General features: G+C 39.1%; 2 protein-coding genes and 1 long non-coding RNA gene across 3 annotated transcripts; 2 read left to right on the top strand and 1 right to left on the bottom strand.

Moving 5' to 3' along the window:
• Positions 1–1,327: 1,327 nt before the first annotated feature.
• Positions 1,328–8,871, top strand: nemp1 (nuclear envelope integral membrane protein 1). Its single transcript, XM_018677365.2, is given in 11 exon segments — positions 1,328–1,483; positions 2,848–2,900; positions 2,902–2,970; positions 3,596–3,812; positions 3,903–3,975; positions 4,059–4,152; positions 4,240–4,354; positions 4,986–5,211; positions 5,462–5,561; positions 5,563–5,639; positions 8,052–8,871. Coding segments are annotated over 11 exon segments (1,302 nt in total). The 5' UTR covers positions 1,328–1,374; the 3' UTR covers positions 8,221–8,871.
• A 2,237-nt stretch (positions 8,872–11,108) lies between these two features.
• ormdl2 (ORMDL sphingolipid biosynthesis regulator 2) lies at positions 11,109–15,649 on the bottom strand. The gene is made up of 4 exons (XM_018677160.2): positions 15,526–15,649; positions 13,720–13,893; positions 13,454–13,605; positions 11,109–11,819 (listed from the first exon to the last, which is right to left on the bottom strand). The coding sequence occupies exons 2-4, from the start codon at positions 13,891–13,893 to the stop codon at positions 11,684–11,686; spliced, it is 462 nt and encodes a 153-aa protein (XP_018532676.1). The 5' UTR covers positions 15,526–15,649; the 3' UTR covers positions 11,109–11,683.
• On the top strand, positions 13,908–21,525 carry LOC108883768 (uncharacterized). Its single transcript, XR_001960953.2, has 4 exons — positions 13,908–15,454; positions 15,591–15,688; positions 17,298–17,371; positions 21,393–21,525. It is a non-coding gene; the product is annotated as an uncharacterized LOC108883768 (long non-coding RNA).
• Position 21,526: the final 1 nt, after the last annotated feature.

The raw sequence follows: 21,526 nt of genomic DNA, 5'->3' as shown, positions 1-21,526 counted from the left end.
GGATGAAAAAAAGAAAGAAAGAGAAAGAAAAAAAGAGTATAATTTTTGTAAATTTCTGTTTATTTTATTTACCCAGTGTTTGGTCCTTGCACATAAATGTTACTTAAAACTACTTTTTGTTGACCAAAAAAACCAAGATGGCCACCTACTTACCTGAAGTAACATTGGATGGCTCGTCCTTTGAGATTGTGTTTAAATGCTGTGGCATCCAGGTGGATGACAATTTGTCCAAACAAAGAAGGGTAGAACTAGGTATTTATTTCAGAGGCAAGTCTTTTTTCACATGTGAAAAAGGTTTGTAGCTGCCATCTAGTGGTATAAGATTATAGAGATGTTAATTTCTCTGTTAACTGCACTGTTCATTTTCATCTTACCGGGGAACCTTAAAATGTATTACTGGCCCTCAGCGCTTACACCCATCACAGTGTTTTTGTTGGACAAATCCAGAGTTACACCTTTATTTAAAAGAGCAGCTTATCTTTCAGCAGCCCTCATATCTCTCCTTATATTTACTTACTCCACCAATGTCAAACTACAGATGCTCTTCTCTGCACCAAAGATACACTCTTTGGTAAAAGAGTTTTCTTTTGGCTAGCTCTTCCTTAAGATGAGTTACAAAAAACATAATAAAGTCACATTAAATGATTTTAGAACATAACATCACAGGAACTTTATTTATCAATTTATCGATATTATGGGCAAATCCAAATCAACATGGGCAAAGACAACATTTTACGGAAATTATGTGTTTGTAAGGTTTTCTTAATAGGTTTTATTTCTTGTTTACATAATTGTGCTGCTAGTTTGTCCAGGTCTTGATTTTCAGATGTCAGTTCCTAGAGCCTGTGAAGGTCACAAACAACAACAACAAAATAAACAAACACAAAACAGACTAAAAAAGACCTATTGTCACTTTTTCATTTTTATTGTCCTTTCTAGTTCTTATAGTTTTCTATGATCGTAAACTGAAGGCATTTGAGTTTTTGACTCAAATAGTGATTTGAAGATGTTAACTCGAGCTTCAGGGAATAATGACAGGTGTTTTCACTGTTCACTAACAGTTTGCCTTGTCTTTTAGTATTTTCATTTCATGTTCTTCTCCCTTTGTACTTGCGCCATTTACATTTGATTTGTATATGCTACCACTGTTAACCTGATTTGTTGTATATTGTCATTTTGTCAATAGAAAAGGTGTAAAACTGTCTTTCTGGTGATATTTATGGTTTTAACCCATGTAGAGATGTTGAACGTACATTCGTAATGACGACATACATTCTGGTGTTGTGATTGGCTTAACGGCCTGTCACTCAACCGAGAGGCCAGAGGAGGAAAAGGCGGGACAAGACGTCAGTGGAGCGATGTGGTGCTTTCATCATGGCGGGATGCATGAAAATGATAAACGGTTTTATCTCTACCGGCGCTAAATTAATGGTTTTTGTGGTGCTGCTTATCTGTTTACCTCAAACGTCACATCAGGACACGGGTAAGAAGCAACGTTACGCTGTAATAACAGAGACTTTAATTCGTATGAGACGTATTTTAAGCAAGTATCGTTGCTCAGGCTAACTCATGTTAGCTTGTGTTTGGTCTTTGCCGTTGTTAAACAGAAATTACTTCACGTGTAACCACTTTTTATATCCTGATAGCCCGGTTCCTGCTGGCTGTTCTCTAATTTTTGTTTCTATGTTAAGGAGAAACATAATGTAATTTAACCAGCCATTGTGCTGTTGTTGATTTGCTGAGCACAAATATGTAAAATCATAACACTGCTTTGGTTTACAACCCCGCCTTCATGTTATTCTTAGCATACTATGCGATTGTGATATGTTGATGTTTCTGTTATTGTGTCCACCATATTCAAATCAGTGAGGGTAACCTAAACAGCAGACACACAGTTTCAACAGTTTCAACAAAAACATTAGTATCTTCATGAAAGGAGGATTTATTGTGGACTGCAGTAGTTTTATCTAGGTGTTTTAGCTAGGTAAACTGATAAGTAAGTGTATGTGCAGCTGCAGCACCTTGCAGGATATTAAACAGAGTTTGACAGACAACCAGGAAACTCAGAGAGTTTTAATATTTCATTCCTGTACAGTGGGTCAATATAAACTTGAGGAAATTAAAATGTTTCACAAAAAATGTTTTAAAGTTTGTTTATTATATAGTTTCTGTAGCAAGTTTGTAAGTTTAAACAGTTTGTTTTCAGCAGCACAGAGATATGTTCATTTTGGTAGTGAAAAGAAGTAAATACAACCCCTGTAGAAAACAGACATAGTGAACTTTTTATCAAATATTTATTACTTTTTATTTTGTGAATTTAAAAAACAGAAAAAAATCTTATTGTGGCTTGTCCCCATCTGAATAAGGATGAAGGTTAACCTCAGATATCACAGCCTTCTTGTAGCCAGCTTACAGTCTTCATATTCTTGATTCTTTTCATCCACTCTTCCCGCAGATCACTTCCAAGTTCTGAGATCAGAATATTTTCAGTTTCACTTTCTTGACTGACTGTAGGACATTTGCAATAAAAAGTTGCTGATATTTTGAAGAATCTACTCTTCCCTCTATCTGTGCAATGTTTCCTGTGGCACTTGCTTCCACACAGCCCTAAGGCAGAATATCTCCACCCACATACTTCACAGTATGGCAAGGTGTTCTTTTCATCAAATGTGTTTACAGCCACGGAGCTCAATTATAACTTTGTCTGTCCACAGTACTTGTTTGCAAACAGATCCTCAGTCAGTTACGTCATATCACAGATTTCTCTCCCTAGAGATAGACCAGCTTAGACTGTGTCATGTGATGCAGTCTTAGTTTTACATACATGTCTCTGCTTGTCAAACCCAGGTGACAAAGATCCAGTAATTGATCTGGTGGATGGAAAGCAGCATGCTATAGTCAGGATCCAACTGGTTCTGTTACAAAAACTCCATAGTGCCAACCTGGAGGCATACGTGGACAAGAATTCAGGTAAGTTGCATGAATGGTATCCAACCAAACCCAGAGCTGGCTAATTTTTATTTCACTGACCTACTAAATCTCAAGATAAAAATATGAGAAAATGTTCAAGAAAAAGTTGTGTTATCACAGCTCCTTCCCTGTCAGTGTGGATGTTTTGGGGACAAATTCTTAAAATTATGCTATGTGGTTTAAAACTGAACATCGTGGGACCATTGAAAGTCACACAACACAAACTAACAAATTGAGGCAGCGGTATTTCAGCAACTCCGGATTCTGCTCTGTAAAATTACTGTTTTTATCAATGGAGTCTGGTAGTGATGTATAGTCATGTTTCTTGTGAAACAAAAAGCATCTTATCCTTTAACCTCTGTAGGAATCCTAGCTATAATGTTGTCAAACACATAGCAATAAATAAATAACAATCTTAGCCTGTCAGTGGTTTAAAAAACACACTTTAGTGGACATATTTTGACATGGACAATGTCTGGGTTCACAGTTCTTGCTCAGTACAGCACCAATTCCAAAGATTTTTTTATCCCTGTCGATAATTTACACCCCAAAACATGAGAAAATAAGGCCCAGGTTCAAAAATACCGGAGTTATCTTTTAAGGTTGAACTCCGTTGTTCTGACAGGTCAACATTCAGAGCTCAAACGTGTTCAAAGTGGAAACTGTGGAAGGCGAGGAGGAGCTGCAGCAGCTGGACCGCTTCAGTTTCTGGAACTGGTTTCAGGGTTTGTTACGTGAGCGGCAGAATGAAACCACCATTAACATCAACCTGTTCAGCAAGAAGACATGCTTCAAGATTGATCCTAGTGACAAAACTTCGTACACCATCAAGCCCCTTCGCAGTAAGTGATAGACATTCATTTTCTGATCATTGACAGATATTACATGGCTAATGTGCTAATATATGACTGGTTATTTTCTTTTCCTTGCAGGGTTTGATATCTATCTGTTCTTGGTTTTTCTCTCCGGGGTGTTGTTGTTTGTCTTTGCAGACTCACTCAGCAGGTAATTTTTATTTTATGATCAATTGTCTGGATTCTATAGGATTCATTTATGTCATTAATTAGTTTTTCTCCCTTAACATCAAGGAGTCAAGTTTTCTTCTACTCTGCTGGAATGAGCACAGGCATGATTGCCTCTCTCATCATTGTCTTCTTCATTTTGGCACGCTTTTTACCAAAGGTAAGGTGTTTCATTGTCCTCAAATCATGATTTTACAACTTTGGTCTCCTAATTATCCTAATTACTTTGTGTTTGTTGCTTCCACAGAAAAGCCCTTTTTATGTGTTGATTGTTGGCGGCTGGTCATTCTCTGTGTATGCCATCCAGCTCGTCTGCAGGAACCTCGGCGTTATTCTACGAGAGCACTGGCACTTGGCATTAGGTACAGACTCTTCAATAGATAGTGACTTCCTCGAATTAGACACATCAGACCAAAGCAAGGCTCTATAGTCTGTTCTGATACCACTGAGCATGTAACCAAACACCTCTTGTATTTCTCACCTTAAGACTTTTATCATAAAAAGAACTTTTTAAGTGAATGTGCATCTGGTTAAGTTTTCACCTAACTAAAACCTCAGAGCACGCAGTCAGGATTTTGTTTTTTGTAGCGTGTACTGTTTAAGTATAGTGGTGCAACTAATGATTGTTTTCATCTCTGATTAATTTTTTGCTTAAAAACATCTAAAAGGTTAATTTGACCGTCAAAAGAATTTTTATATTAATCTGCTTCTATCGTCCAACTAATTTTTCAACTAATTGTTTTGGCTGTGATTAAGTATTCTTGCTTAAATCTATGTACAATATGTATAAGATAATATAAAAACACTATCTGCCTCATTTACAGCCTGGTGATTTGAATCACCAGAGGTTGACATTCAGTATGCAAAGCAGATCAGACTGTATCACTCTTGAAGCTGTTAATAATTCAGCATGCAGGCTTTGTGTTGCAGAGATCCTCGGGTTTGTTCTTTAACACTGCGTAAGTTGATATTTCTGTTTTTTTTTTTGGTCAGGTTATGTAGCAGTGGTGGGATTCATCAGTTTTGCTGTGTGTTACCGTTACGGTCCTCTGGTGGACCAGAAGAGCATTAACATCTTGTCGTGGACACTGCAGCTGTTCGGCCTGCTCCTGATTTACTTAGGAATTCAAATTCAGCAAGTTGCCTTCGCTATCATTGTGGCAGCATTGGTCTCCAAAAATCTGGAGTACCCAGTCTATATGGCAGTCGCTGCATGGAGGTAAGTGTTAAAGCTGACACAAGGTGGCGTAAGAGCACTGCACTACAGAGCATATTAGAAAAGTCTTGCATGCTCTCTTCTTATTCCAGCCTCTTAGATTTATCCAAATGGGCATTTCCTGAACCACTGAAGTGCATAACAGTGACACACAGTAACAGCCCCTGTCATATTGTGTTACCCTTTAGTATCAGATGTCATATTCAGTTCATATGATTTGAATTTTTTATTGAGGGCCTGCTGTGTTGTCCAGGAGAATCAGACGATGTGTGCGCTGGAAGCCAGAGCCACGTCGCCTGTTGACTGAGGAGGAGTATCAGAAGGAGGGGGAGGAAGAGACTCGACGTGCGCTAGGAAGAGCTGAGGAAGTACTGTAACAGCCCAGAGTTCAGCCCGTGGAAGGCCGTGTCTAGGCTTCAGTCCCCAAAAAGGTGGAACTTGTCTTTTTAAATTACTTTTCTGCATATAATTTATTAAAGCACATGATGTGTTTAACACATGATTTAAGCTCAAGCCCGGGAACAGAGAGACACTGCTGATGTACAGTCCCATCCAGAAACTACTGGAACAGGAAGCCAGTTCCTTTGTTTTAGTTGAACCCTGAGGACATTTGGGTTTAAGATCAAAAGATGCATGAAGCCTTCAATCTGTTAATATCCCCAAACAGTTGCAATCTTCATCTGTGATGCTTTACAGCAGCCAACTTCTTGTTTGTTTTGGGGCAGGGTGTTCTCCCTTCAGTCTCCTTTTCAGGAAGTGAAATACATGCTCTGCGTGGTTAAGGTCTGGTGATTGACTTGGCCAGTCTAAAACCTTCCACTTTTTCCCACAATGAGGTCTGTTGCTATGTTTTGGTTTGTGGTCAAGAGTCAAATCCTCAGTAAAGATCACTGAGCCTGCTCCAGAAGTTGCCCTGCAAGTCCAAAGTCATGACACCACCTCCACCATGCTTCACAGATGAGCCTGTTTGTGGTGGATCATGAGCAGATCCTTTATTTCTTCACTCTTTGGCCTTTTCATCTCTTTGATAAACGTTAATCTTGGTCTCATCAGTCCATAAAACTGTGCTCATCCCTGCACGTCTTTGTAAATCCCTGTCTGCCTTTTGATTCTTACCACTGATGAGTGGTTTGCATCTTCTTCTCCTCCTTCTTCAAATGGTGGATTGGGACACCATCACCCTTTTCCTTTGGAGCTTGGTTGGGATGAGTTTTTCTTCAAAGCATTTGCTGTGATTGACTTTCCCTCTTCCCTCAGCTTCAAAATGGCTTGCTTGTCTTCCGTAGACAGCTCTGCAGTCTTCATTTGGGTTAACCTTTTTTAACAGTGTCTGTGGTCTTCACAGGTGAAACCCAGAGCCAAAACTGACATTCAGAGCCATTTAATGTTTAGACATCAATCTAAAAGGCAACACCTGGGCAACAAGAAACACTGTCAGTTTCATGTTCCGATATTTTTGCTCTTTTGAAAAATGGGTGGCTTCAAACAAAAGGTGCCAAATCCTTGTATGTGTAAATACCAGGTAATAAGAGCCGAAAAGCTTAATTTCTCATATTCATCATTTGAATGTGTTCAGTGTACAACAAGAACAAAACTGGTTTTGCTGTTCCAGTAGTTTTTTAAGGGGGCTGTACATGTATGCTTACATTTTGAGCTGGCTAATAACTCACCAGTGTGTTTCCACGAAGAGATAATATTATTGTGACTCAGTTCAGTGCCTATAGAAAGAAATGACCTGCTTGGAAGTTTTCATGTTTTATGGTCTCATAACATTGACTCAGTGTAGATTTAATGTGGGTTTTTTTACACTGATGAACAGAAAAAGATGAGACTAGAGATGCTATAGGTTTTACTGCAATACTGACCCATTGAAAGTCGGACCTTCCAGGTACAGTACAGGTGTATCAGAACTACAATCAGCTGAAACCCCATCACTAAAGAGGTGATCTCCATTTGATTAATCATGTGACATATCAAACTAATCATCTGCACCAGCGATGATTCAGGTTAAAGTGGGTGAATACTGATTCACTTCCAGGGCTGTTGATATGATGATTGACAATAAGATAGACCAGTTGATTCGTGTGCAAGCCTCATTTGAACGGTGGGACTGATGTGGTAAAGGGTTAACCTGTTACTGAAAAACTGATAAAAATGATAATTAGATTAAGAATGTTTTGATAGGTTCATGGCCTGGAGTAGAAGTTAAACAGCTCCTTTTACAGCAGTTCAACTTAGTTAATAACTTTTGTGTTATTTCAGTTTTGAGTAATTGAGAATTACAAGTCAGCACTGCCTGAATAAATGTTCCACAGCAGCAGTAACGTCATCATCTTTTGACAAAATGGCGACCACTGAGGGGGCGACACTGTTGGATGAGGTCAAATCCACATTCTGTGGATGACTGTACGAAGGGTGATGTTACCTGAAACGGAAATACCACAAGAGTTATTAACTTCAAACAAAACTGCACGTGCACGTTACGAGAACTCTTTAACTCATTCCTCCTACCTTAGGCCACAAACTGCCCCTTGGACAGTGCTAATGCTTTATTGATACTACTTTTCATTTATTAGTAGTGTGACTGACTTGTGGGAGCTGAGATGAGCTGAAAAAGTAAATGATTAACCACCACAAGTAGCATGTGTACATTGTTGTGTGGAGACACATGAATATGTATCTAAAATCCAAAATACAACATGACATTTAACTAGAAACAAAAAAAGTCAGACCATATTCTACAACTGCAGCTATCAGTGTATGTGTAGCATGAAGGAACTTTTAAATACTAGTACATGATCATATTTAACATGTGTAGCTGATGCTGTCACTGTCGTCCACAGGTTTGCTGATTTTATCGAAGGGTCACCTCACTTGATGCCAAACGAGGTGTCTGTCCATGCGCAGGAATACGGCTTCGGAGGGTCGTTTTTTGAGGACGAATTTTTTGACACTGACGACGAGGAAGAGGAGGCAGACGAAGATATGAAGCCCCTGATGAAACCAGAGTGAGAGAGCACAGTGTTGGAGATAAAAGGGAAAAAAACTGTTGTTATTGTTGTCTTTCAGAAAGGTGGTTGGAGACCAGCTGTCCCCGGCCTCTGTGCAAACGTCCAGACTGACTGAGTGATGTACTGTGGTTTAAGAAAACCCTGGACTGTCATTTCAGTCACAGGACAATCACAGGCAGAACTGTGTGGTCAGATCTGTTATCGGCATGAAAAAATTTCACTGTAATGTGGTTTCAAAGATTGTGCACAGAAGCCAGATCTCTTCTCTTTAGGGAACAAAGGCTCGTGTTAAAATTGAGGTTACAAATTCGCTGAAACTCAGTGATCGTGGTCAAGTCAAAAGCTTGTGAACTTGTTACTGGGTGCTGGTAGTTTTTGAGTTGTATTGTCTTTAACTGTAGCTTAGAAAAGGTTTTAGTTGTGTTTTCTAAATGGGCTCCCTGCAATGAGAGCGTCCAGGTTACCTGTTTGTTACATGGCTGTGTTCTCACCTGTCTGAACTGTCTGCGTGGTCGGCGTTTCTCCAGCTTTCTGCTCGGGGAGAGAAAGTGTTTGTGTTGTACATGTATCCACTCTTTTTAATGGACATAAATCAGTGGAGGTGTCCCAAAGTATTTTGAATAAAATATATATATATATATTTGAGCTCTGACTTGCAGGAGTTGGTGTCATTGTGTAACAGTATTTGGATCAGGATGAAACTAGCCGGCATGATAGATGGCAGTTTTTTAACCAAGCAACAGGAGCTGTCGGTGAGATGATGAATGGGGTCTGAATGACTCTAAATGTACTACTTTCACATCAAATAAAGCTTTATATATATTATATGTTTTAATACCTGTGGATTAGGCCTTTGGTCAGACTTCCAACATGCTGAAAATTAACAGCGCTTGGCTCAGGGTACCACATCCAAAGAAGTGAAGGGAATTGATAGGTGAGAACTGAATTTTTAAATTTACAAATTATTCAATTAAAATTCAGTTCCTTAATGCAGTTATTCAAATTTGAAATACAATTTCAAATTCAAAACTGATACATATTTCAGCCCATACAGGACTTACCTGTCTAATGCATTTGAAACCAAAAAGCAATGTAAAGGAAGTGCAATTTGAGATACTTATATTTATATTTGAGTATTTTCATTTTAGTTATATTCTATTACATTTAAGAGGTAAATATTGTACTTTTGTACTCCCGTCTGCCGTGGTTTAACACAGAAAACATGATTTAAAAACTACCCAAAGGTGTACAGTTATCAGCCACAACAATAAAACCACTGACAGATGCTCAGTCAGATCGGGATGTGGGGAGACCAGGTCAATGCCTCAGGGTCTTTGTCATGCTCCTCAAAACATTTCTTGTGGTGTGATGGGAGCATTGTCCTGCTGGAGGAGGCCATGGACGGGTGGGGTGTGTGTTAGTCTGAAGCAATGTTTAGGTGGGTGGCTTGTGTCAAAGTAACATCCAGATGAATGTCAGGACCCAACGTTTCCCCGCAGAACATTTTAACATGTTCAGTGTTAATCACCCCATCTGTCAGTAGTTTTAATGTGGCTGATGAGCCGTATTAAGTTTTGCTCAATTACTCACTACTTTACATCATTTATTACTTCATCAGCAGATTGCATGAGAGAGATTGTGTCACGACTGTGTCCCACCAGCGGGAGGTAAATGACCGTGAACCTGTGGAATTTCCACTTAAACAGCAGAGGGCTGAGTTTTATCAAACGCAGCACTTCCAGAAGTTGTATTTGATTATAAAAACCGTAGTAAATGGTTTGAATCTGCTTGTTTGGGAAATGAATCACTCAGTGTTTTTCCTCAGTTACCTAGAATCCAGGAGCATTTTACTTTGAAAAACCCCTGGTCCTGTAAGTGATTTTTCTTGGCTTTCCTCTTTTGGGTGTCAGTTACATCTATTAAAATATGACTTTAATTTCTAAGAAGTCTCGTGAAGCACCACCACCTGCGGGCGAAGTAGAAATTTCTGACCTTTTTCATATCTGCACATTTACCTCTGACATGTCTCTATTTATTTCCATGTGAAGCGAGGTTGTAAATTCAAAACAAAGCAAATGACTGGCACGATATGTAAGTAGCATGTACCACACACTGAGTCCTGCACTGCATACCCTTGAGCTTAAAATATCTGGGATGTATATGGTACCTCTTATCAAGATATACAGAGTTCAGGATTCAATTAAAAGTGGAAGCAGAACAGGGAAAAACTGCAGTGGATGACCTAATTTGCTGCTCAGGCGAGATAACGTTATCTTAAATCAGGCAGCTTTCAGTATATGTTGGAGAAAAAAAACAGTGCGCTCATCCTTTCTCTCCCACTCTAGTTTCAGTGAGCCATATCTGATGTCTTGGGGACATAAGTGACATTTAGACCCAACTGTCCTCTGCTTCCCACCTCTGGCCTCTTTACATTACGGTCCTAGCAACGCTCGAAAAGGCAGGGAACACCCCAGTAACACTTGCAAATGACTGTATTCGATTGCACATGAACATGTTTGGAACAGCTGACACAGCTGGCATTATTTGCATGTGTTTCAAAACTCAGGTTGGCATATTCAACAGTGTGATCACATTCACACACTGCTGCATTTCCTGTGCCTTACTTCCCCAAAACACGCGTCACTAACAGGGAAACCTCACTGCAATGCAAACATGACCACATTGCATGTGGAAAGGGGGGGAATCCCTTGGATACATGAGCATATTGCTAACACTGTGACCACCCCCTTCATGTAAAGTGTCTGGAGTTCCCCACTACTTACAAACTGACCCATGACTGATCAACTGATTCTTTAAACCTCCGCAAAAAAAATAGTAGTTGTAGTTTTCCAGCTTGACCATGTGAAATAGAGATAAGACAAACACGTGTGCAGGTCATATAGCTGTCACTGCTCATTTATAGGCAGGAAAAGACATCAGCTTTTAATGAAACAGTAAATTATGTGTATCAAAGCAAAATAAAGGCTGCAGTGTTTATTGTAGGCGTGTATATGCATGCTGCATGTAAATCCTTCATAGTAAATCAAGAAAAAAGCATGAAAAAAGGAACTTTGAACTATAATTCAGAACATGACAGAGCTGTAGCAGAAAAGCTACATGTGGGACAGAATAATGAGTTAACATAACGTCCAAAAGCAGTGCAGTTCAGACTTTCCTCTTACTTGAAGACGAGCAAGGTGCCTGGCTTTTGATAAACGTGCGTCAGGAATGTCAGTAAAGAAAAAAAATTGCTGACAACAGCGGTGCATTTACTTTTCTTTCAGGCTGCGAGACGCAGCACGAACTGCAACTTTCATATATTACTCCACACAGTCTGTACAGATAAGACAAACTGAACTGTTTCTCTTCTCCTAAAACACTAAACATGAAATAATTCAGAAGAAACAAACAAACAAACAAAAAAAACTAAAGTCCAGTGTTGGTGGTTAAAATCCAGTGTTCAGTCAGTATTTGTTGATCCCAAATATCCGCACTCCGTGAAACTGAGGCAACTTTGGCAGGAGAACACTGAGGAGGGAGCTAGTGTTGATCAGGAAATGTGTGGGATCATATTTTGTGTAGAAACTGGCAAGAATATACCTGCAGAAAGAGGAGAATAGTGTAAATGTAGCACAGATGCACCAGGATCAACATTTATGCTGGAGGTACAGTATGCTCCAAGTATGTAATGAGCAGGTGGAAATACAGCAACACCTCAGAGGTTTTATTCTGCATGATAAACATTAAGCAATGCATCACTCTCTGCCACAACTTCTAAATTTACTGCTGACTGGTACTTTAAGTATTTAGGCAGAAGGTCTGAAAGTATAAAATCACATTAGTATCTATTTATCATCAGCCATCTTTATGCACTGAAGCTGAACTTGTGGCTGGGTCATAAGGTAATGATTCAAGCCCTTTAATTATTTCCTTATTGGAAAATCTGCAGATGAAATGAACCTTTTACAGTTATATAGTAATATGATGCAATTAACCAGCATTCAAACTCTTCTTTTGGTTTCCAATTACAGGATGAGTCAGTATTTTACAGGAACCCTATTTATCCTCTGGGAACCATGAGTGTCAAAGTGTGCAAATGTGCAAAATATCATCTCAATTCATCCAGTTGGTGTTTTGATATTTCAGTCTGGACCAAAGTGGTGGACAGACCAGATATTGCCATTCAGAGCCACACCACTGGCATGGCTGAAATGGGCCTTTCATTAGCAGACTAGTAAAAGACCAGTCAAGCTTTTGATTCCTCTTCATGTTGAGGTGGTGTTCTTGTAGTTTTTGGCTTCTCCAAGAACAAAAATACGTGAGCACAAGTTTAAAGATGACAAGATTAAATAGTGTGTTTGTCTGTGCCAATGTAAACTGCAGACATTAGCATGCCTGGCTAACTAGCTTACTAACTACTGTAGTAGCACTTCCAAGGCCAAAGAGCATTTCCTACTAAATTACAACTAAACAGGGTTATTTAAGACTGAAATAACAGTCTGATCTTGCATCTTTCCTTATCTTTCCCCACGCTGCAATGAAAAAATAACCATCTTTCTTTGGCTACATTTCTTAATCTGATGAGGATGCTAACATATACATTATTGTAATTTTGTCATATATCATGTACTGTACGAAACCATCAGGTTAATATTTAAGATCCCTTTAAAGGATTCTTGTTTTAAAATGAGTCAGCTGGAAATATTAAATATTCAGCCTTGTTCAACTGAGTCATGAAGCTAACATTAGCTTAATTAGCTAGCAACAGGTGACTGAACCTGCTAGCGCGAGTTGTGGTTTCAGTAAAATCGATGGTCACTGGCTGCTATTTGAACTTTTGGACTGATTGTTTGGACTGATGAATATGACTAAGAATTTCCGGTGGTATCTGCCACCATTATCAGAGAAAACTTTGTGCAAATGAGCTGTGCGAGAATGGAAAACTTAACAAGTCATTTAACCCTAAAATTGTTCCCAGATGGTCAAAAAATATGGCCAGATTATAACCAACCCCCCAACCCTCTCTTTATTGAATCACTCGATGAGCGATTCAATAAATCCCTAATTCCCTCCAGTTTTATTGAATCGCTCGATGAGTGATTCAATAAAGACCTGTTCCAGCTGACTGCTTACATAGTTAACCACATGCTGACCATGGCATCATAATGAAAGAGAAAGTGCAAACTTCACAGAGCTGCAGATGACCTTTAAATATAAGCACCAAACCCACGTACAGAACAATTGGTGAGATGGTGAGGAATTTGCGCGAAGATGTGAACTGGACGCCGTAGTCCATCTGTTCCCAGTGTGTGAGCAGACGAGCCTTCCCTTGGTCGGGTGTCTCGAAGGGAGTGCCCTTCACTGTGTGTAGAAACAGGTACATCACCTGCAGAGGAGAATCAAAAACCATGTTGACCACAAAGACAGACAGGTTTCCCTCCAGTTTTAAAGAGGCAATGAAGTAGAACAACCTCAGGGTTTTACGTTACATTTAACTGACCAGGTTGTGGATGACATTGGTAAGGGTCCACACGAGCGGCACGGTGAAAAAAGGTATGCTGAGCAGGATGACGTGCAACACAACGGTCAGGAGCAGGTAGGTGAGCCAGATCCCCCTGCTGTTCATCACCCGTGTGTTGGGGTTCACCTCGCTGTGAGCTACGCCCACGTTCATCTTGGATACAGAGTGAGACAAAATGTAAGAGTTCAGGAGGCTGGAAAAGTCTGCGGTTTCAAGAGGCACCCACAGACCTTTTAATCCCATGTGACGCTTAATATCCAGCTTCTAAAACAAGCTAGCAACGTAGGCTAGAGCTTAGACCTTAGAGAAGAAAACCTGCTGACCTGAGGACCTTAGGCACGTGGCAAAACTGCTTACAATAGTTGTGGATCCACTGCATTCATGTTAGAGTCAACACTTCCTACACAATGTCCTCATGTAATGATGTAAGCTAAACAACAATGCAGAACTCAGCATGAAACAAAGGCTTCATAATGTCCTGATAAAGCCAAACATTACAGAAGTGGTATTGCAGCATTCACAATGACAACATCCATCAGACCGCAGCTCAGTTTCATGTTTGCCCTTCTCTTTTGCTTTATTTGCACTTTTGTGAAGGGAAAATGGTAAACAACATCAATATTTTGATCTGCTCTGTGGCTGAAAGACAGTAACAAATTACCTCTAAATTCCTTTTACGTCTGTTTTGTCAGACATTTTAGAGGAAACCAACTTGGGCTACATCTAACCACTGTTTTCATAATCTGCTGCTTGTCATGTTGACTAGTCATTTGGTCTCTAAAATGTCAAAAACTAGTTGGTAAAAGCCCATTACAGTTTTCTAAAGCCCAAGCTGAGTCATTGAATGTCTTATTTTTCCCTCAGATACTCAAATTACTGTCATGTTAAACCAAGAAAAGCAGCAAACTCTGAGGGAATGTTTGGCCTTTTTGCTTTAAAACTGATTGAAACAATTAGCAGATAATCAATAATTTGTTACTTCCTATCAATTGATTGATCATATGTCTCTAAAGAAATGACTAAATGATTGAGCAATTATAAAACTGGCTGCAGATTAATTTCCTGTCAAATAACTGACCAATTATTTCACGTATGTTCTGTCCCACATGGGTGAGACAGTCCTGACTGGAGCTAATAAGACTGCTATTTATGTTTGTGACTTAAACCCTAAATTACATTTGTATTTGTTGTGACAATGTCAGAGAGCGTTTGTTGTGATTTACAGAAGCTTGTTTAAAATGTTACCTATGGTTACCGATGTAAAAGTTTGAGGACCAGATCTAGTCCATGGGCCACTAGTTGAGTACCACTGGTATTACCGAAAAAAAAATAAATAAATAAATAACAACTCTGATGTAATGACTCCGCCCGCCTGAACTGTTCGGGGTGATCAAACACGCGCTCCCTCTCACATCACTCAGCGACATCTAGCCGCAACATTCAGACACTAGCCAGAGCAAAAAAAATCAACAAAGAAGTAAAATTAACATTTAACTGTCATATATTCTGCTGTGTTATTACAGTAACTGTTAAAATAACGTCCAGACCTTTTAACTTTAGCTTTACATTTAACGTTAGTTGATGTAACGTCCGCCAGCTAGCTAACAGTTGCTATCTACAGGTTGGCTTGCTAACGTTAGTTCAAAGTTGATCACGGTGTAACGGCTGCGGGCGACAACTTAATACTGAGGCGGCTAAAAGCTTCTGTTGAACTGTGAGTAACCAGTCTGACCCATGCGGCGTTTCGAGGCTGAAAACTTCACATTTCAACGGAGCAAACTTTACCTTCCTGCGTTGTCGTAGCTCACCAGGAAATTCCTTGTTTTTTTCTTTAACCCCGCCTTCGTTAGGTTCAGGCTGGTTCCTCTGGTGCAGCGGACAGATGTCAAAAGAAAAAAAAAAAACTGCAGCTTGTGTCTTTCTGTCCTGGACAACGGCAGGTAAACAGGTGAGCAAAGAGGAGGGGAAACCTGCATAGCGAAGTAGTTTGTCCTTCAAGAAATTCCCAAGACGCCCCAGTAGATTCTGAGCAACATTGTAATATTACTGTTAATTCCCTTATAACAAATAAATGTCAGCAGATCTCTACCAGGGTGGATAAACGCTTTGACTTTGCTTTTGAGGTTTCACAGCTTTCACCCAGTTTCCAGTTCAGCTTTCAGTTCAGCTTCCACCTTAGCTGACAAATATTAAAACCCATTAATGTGTTATTAATGGCATCTATAAATCTAAAGACCTAATTATCTCTAAAAACAGTGATGGGGCCTCAGGGCAAACACATATGTTGCTGGGTTGCTCACTCAACCCCTTGACAGTTTCATCATTTCCTCAGGCACAGAGAAACCAACCATCACTCTGAGGCTGAAATAAGTTGATTTACTGATTAGATGAGATTGCTTCAGTCATTTTAAAGCAGAAATGAGCTAAAATTCACTGGTATCAACTTCTCAAATGTGAATATTTGCTAGTTTTCCAGTTTACTGTGATAGTATACACAATGTGTTTTGGGTTTTTGACTTGGTCAGACGCAAAAGTAATTTGAATATTGGGCCTCAGGGAAAAAATGTTGCGCATTTTCTGCTATTTTATTGACTGAATGATCAATTGATTATTAAAGAAATCTGTCAAATGTATTGATAATGAATATAATCATTAGTTGCAGCCTTATAGTACTTATGTGATGGAATAATACAACCTTACCTGAGGTTTTCTGTGTGTTAAATCCTTGACAGATTGACAGATATACAAACATTTGATGAAATATAACATTACAACAGATGAGCTCAGTACAAACTAAACAATTAGGATCTTGACAAACATCTGCACCACATGATGCCATATTGTAGGTGATCTTGCACATCAGTGGGACAAACTTATGACAAATTTGTGATTAATACAATTATGTATTCTAAGATTAATGATACTAAATATAATCAGCAAATATATTATGATATAAGGACTTCTTCCAGCATTGCACCATAAAACATAAACATTATGTCACCAGCCCAAAGGTCAGTGAACTGTTTGGCATATAGAGGTTGGTTTGAAATTGGTTTGAGACGAACCACTATGTGGCTGGGGGAGATCCTGTTACAAGTCCGTCCTCAGCCTGATATAGAGCTGATTCCCCTGTGCCACAGAGCTCCATTGTTGTCCAAAAAGTTTACTGGGTGACAAGTTCCTTCATAAGAATGAAGGTGGGCTTTCACATTCAATTTTGAGTCAGTCCCTTGTATACTGTCTTGCTGCTGTGAATATTCACCAAAGCACCAAATCCACATCTGAAAATAGTCCTGAACAACTGTGCTTTTTTCTCATATTTAGACTCTGAAGAAGGGGCCCAAATCCTTGTGTTCATTGCATGTCTGCTGGTTTTAATAATTTGATTATTTGCAAATTTATTAGGACATTTGTACCACCAATACAACACAATATCAACCACGGCAGATCCTGTGTTATATGAAAATTTTGTGCTCATGTCTTGTAGATCAGAAACTAGTTTAGACATGAATTATTTTGGTATAAACTGCTCACATGGTTCATATTCATCATTCCAGTATGGGAGAGCTGGTTGCATTGGATTTGATCAGGAAATTGGAGGTGACAGACCACACTGCACAGAGGGCAACAGGTGAGCCATCAATAAGAGCATGTTTTTATCTCTGGGGAACCGGTTCATCCGGCCAGGTTTGTACTCCACTACAATTCACAGGCAAATATTGGTGTATTGTGGAGTATATTTACAATGTGGTGTTACTGTTTTTTACTTAATCAAAAGATCTGACAACTTCTTGCACCTCTGTTTGTAACCACACAGTCCATAATAATTGATATTTTTTTACACATATCATCAAGATAAGATAGTAATGAAATCTGACATTCATTTGTATATGTAGTTTAATTTCAATATTTATTATGATATGTATTTTCTTGAGACTGCATGTGGGTAAAATAGCCAGATGGGAATGTGTGTTGTTTTTTGCCTATACAGTGAAATAAATACCTGACAGATGGAGATATTTCATCACATTATTTCCTTCACACATTGCACTTTACACTTTATATATACACTTTATATTTATGTTCCTTGTAAAACAGTACTTGTTTTTTCTTTTCTTTTCTTATTTTTCTTGGTTTATTGTCACTGTTTTGGCACCAATATACCAAGACAGATTCCTTGTATGTGTAAACTTACTTCTGATCACACTGATGCAACAATCCAGTGCTTGTTATGTTGCACAGACAGGCCTAATAGAAACTGTGATATTATAGGGATAGTTTTTACTGTATAAATAAAAGGTGTTTGACACTTGACCCTGAGACTGAATGTTATGTTAGCACATCAGGACGTTTCTGGCTTAAATTCACAAATCAAAACTATACTTGAACAGCTCACTTAATAATCAATATAGAGAGAGTATGGAGCCAATTTGTTAGAGCTCACAAACAAAACGATGTTGGCCTGTTGTTAGCCTTTGAGCAAACTCATCCCAATACACAACTGAACAGGTTTTTCTGGTGTAAAAGCCGAAGTAAAGAGTAAACAGTAAAGCTACGGATCACCATGTTGTAGCAGCACTGAACTGTGTTTAAACTAAGCTCCTATTTAACCAAAGACCAGTAACTGTTGAATGAAACAATAAACTAAATTGCCGAAACTCTTTCATTAATGAAATTCCAGTGAGTTTTTTTTATTTTTTTTCCATTGGACAGGGGTGAATGACTAATACACGGGGGGATGAAAACAATAAGACATACACGCTGTTACCGGCATGATAAACAGATTTCTTCCTGATAGCACAAGCAGTGTGTAAAGAAATTAAATAAAGAAGTGATGTAATGGCCCCTGGATTGCATGTGTTGGGACAAGCTGAGGAACTTAGGGCCTGCTGAGTCCGTAACTTCTTTAAATGTCTGCTGCAGGACTCCTTGTTCCTCTTGTCTCTATGACTCTCTGTTTGCTTGTGGTCGTTATCGCTGCAGAATGAATTTGGGACCAATCAGACGCCTCCTTGACTGTTCTCCATGACAAATAAGAATCTATGAAATGATATCGTAAAATTTTATGGTCACTTACTGTAACCTGTTGACTTTCCTTCCTTACATCATCCCCAGTAACCCTACCAGGCACATCACTTTTCATGTTAATTACATAGTAATCCTTTGTCATAGATCTCTAACACTACCCTCGAGTTGATTACTACATTTAGTTTCAAGACCTCAATTCGAACAGTTTATTTTTCTTTTCATTGAGTATTTTAGCCTCACAGAGTAACTAGTGTGTCCTCTTAAGCCTGGGACACATTCAAATATTTTTACAATCTTAACCGATTTTTTAAAAATGTGACAGACCACACACATGACAACAAAAATGACAGATTTCAGAAATCCTGTTGTGTAGGGGGTACACCGAGGAAAGCGAGCATGCCGAATGATAGCCAATCAGGAAGGTATGGTACAAAATTAAGAGTTTTGAGAGTCAAGAGTCTGGTTGTCGGTGGACATAATCTGTTAGTGTGTGGTGTGGCTGTTGGTCTTCTCGTCGCACATCACACACTATAATACACTAAAAGTGAATTAAAATCTGTCATGATTTGTCATCATGTGTGCGGTTATTCACAGATTGTGCCAGGCTTTAGATTCTTACTTAGTTATTGATCTTATACTTTCAATGCAGAGTTCCCCCTTTTTTTGGTGTCCTTTTGTTTGCGCATTTTATCTGATCATATCATTATTCTCTCACCTTTCTTGGAAAGCACTTTGGAAAGTCAGCTTTTTTCAAAGATAGGGGCCAAATAAATACATTTCTGCCTTTACTGTTAAAGACATGACACACAGGCGGAGACCGCACCAGCAGGTGTAAACAGTAATCTCCGGAGTTTTTAATCTTCAAATGCAGGATTTCTGTAGGCGGAGTGTAATAAGAGGTTGATTTAATTCGGGATATTAAGTCGCTCAGAAAACAAACTTCCTTGTTGAGCAATTCGGTACCTTTACGCTGAACTCACTGCCACTTCCTCTTCCCCTTTGAATGTGACACCTTCCTTTTTTTCTGCTTTTAAATTACTACTACACTAGTATTTCATCATCGGAGTGTAAGCACATCTGTGATAAAAGACACGCTGACTGGGAGGAAGTATCCCGGAAGCTGTGGATCTCCGAAGTGCAGCAGGAGTGTTTTAGGAAAGCACAGCTTCCTCCTTATCTCAGCGCATTTGTCTGGTTGTTGTTTTGGAAATTCATTCACAGAAAAAGAGTTTGTCAGTGCAGGTAACTTTATAACTTTCCTTAATGTGGAATTATTTCTCGTGGTTGTTTTCTTTGGAAGGAACAGTCACCATAAAAAAAATACTGTGACATAATTTATGAACAACAAAACACATGTTGGTATGAATGATGATTATTGTTTATTATGGACGTTTCTGCATAAAAATACAAAGAGATAAATACAAAAACGTAACATGATATCAATAAATATTAATAAATAAATACAATAAATATAGTTTGAATAAATATGATAGATAATAATTCCATTGGAAATACATTACATGCATAGATTGCAGAAACCACAGTGAAAACGCCGTTGTATCTACACGATCAGCCAACTGAACGCTGTATCAGACGCTTTGATCAATGTGATCAAACACGGGATGCTCGTAAAATTCACAGCGAAAAAACAAAACAAAACAAACACTGAAAACATCTGATGCTCTATAAGCACGTCTGAGCTGAGCCCTCTGCGTGATGAGTCGGGTCACCGACGGCGAACACACGAGCGGTGAGGATGGAGAAGGAGAAGAGTCTGTCCATGGTGTAGTGGCACAGCAGAGCCTCCTGCCAGTCAAGGATGGGCTCAGTCTCTTCTTTACTGATGGACTCCTGTGGAATCAGGAAAAAAAACATAAGCCAACAAAGTCTAATAATAAAACAAACTATTTAATCTATTGCACAGACTTCTTAAAGTAAAACATGTCTAGTGAAATTTACACTGACCTTCTCCTGATCCATCCCTCCGCTCGCCGTCACACACTTGCTCATGTCTTTGTGCAGTTTCTGCATCACTGGCTTCACTTTGCTGGCAAACGCTGAGCAGCTTTGAAATCCAGAAACCCTCTCCACTGCAGAGATGTAGCCTGTGAGGACACTGAGTATCTTCTCAACGCATGGCTTAAAAAGAGGAGAGAGCGAGAGAAAGAGGAACTTTAAAAAATAGGAACTTGTTTTATTTTGAAGTTGCAACCTATTATATTCATATAAATTTCTGTTCAGGTAATAGGTTTATACTGACAGTAATGTGGTATTACTTTTATGTATTGTTATTGTTTGTTGCTTACCACAGACTTCTGTCTGAGCGTCCCAGGATCACACTTATCTTTGGCCTCCATCCAAAGAAGTGAGGTGGAGAAATCTGACACATATTTGGATCCATTTCGTGCCTAAAAGACAAGAGACTTTTCTTTTAATATAAAATAATAAAGATACAAAGCAGTATACGTTGGTATATACAGCACATGTAAAGCCAATATTCCTGATACATCTACAAACTACTTGTGTATATATCTCCAATTTTTTATTGTGAGTTTTGCATTAATAATTTAAAAAATGTTCAAAATCAATTTAACAGAACCCTCTTCTTACCTCTTCTGATACAGTTCTGGCGAGGTGATTGAGCTCTTGAGAGCTGCCCTGCACTCCCGCACATGCATCTGGTCCTCCGGCTGGAGCGCAGGATGCAGCCGCCAGAAGCAAGAAAAGAGCAGCGCAAGTCGCGAGGGAGAAATTCATG

The sequence above is a fragment of the Lates calcarifer genome, linkage group LG6 (genome assembly GCF_001640805.2).
Source record: "Lates calcarifer isolate ASB-BC8 linkage group LG6, TLL_Latcal_v3, whole genome shotgun sequence".
NCBI lineage: Eukaryota > Metazoa > Chordata > Actinopteri > Centropomidae > Lates > Lates calcarifer.
This window is presented reverse-complemented; position numbering and strand designations above follow the sequence as displayed.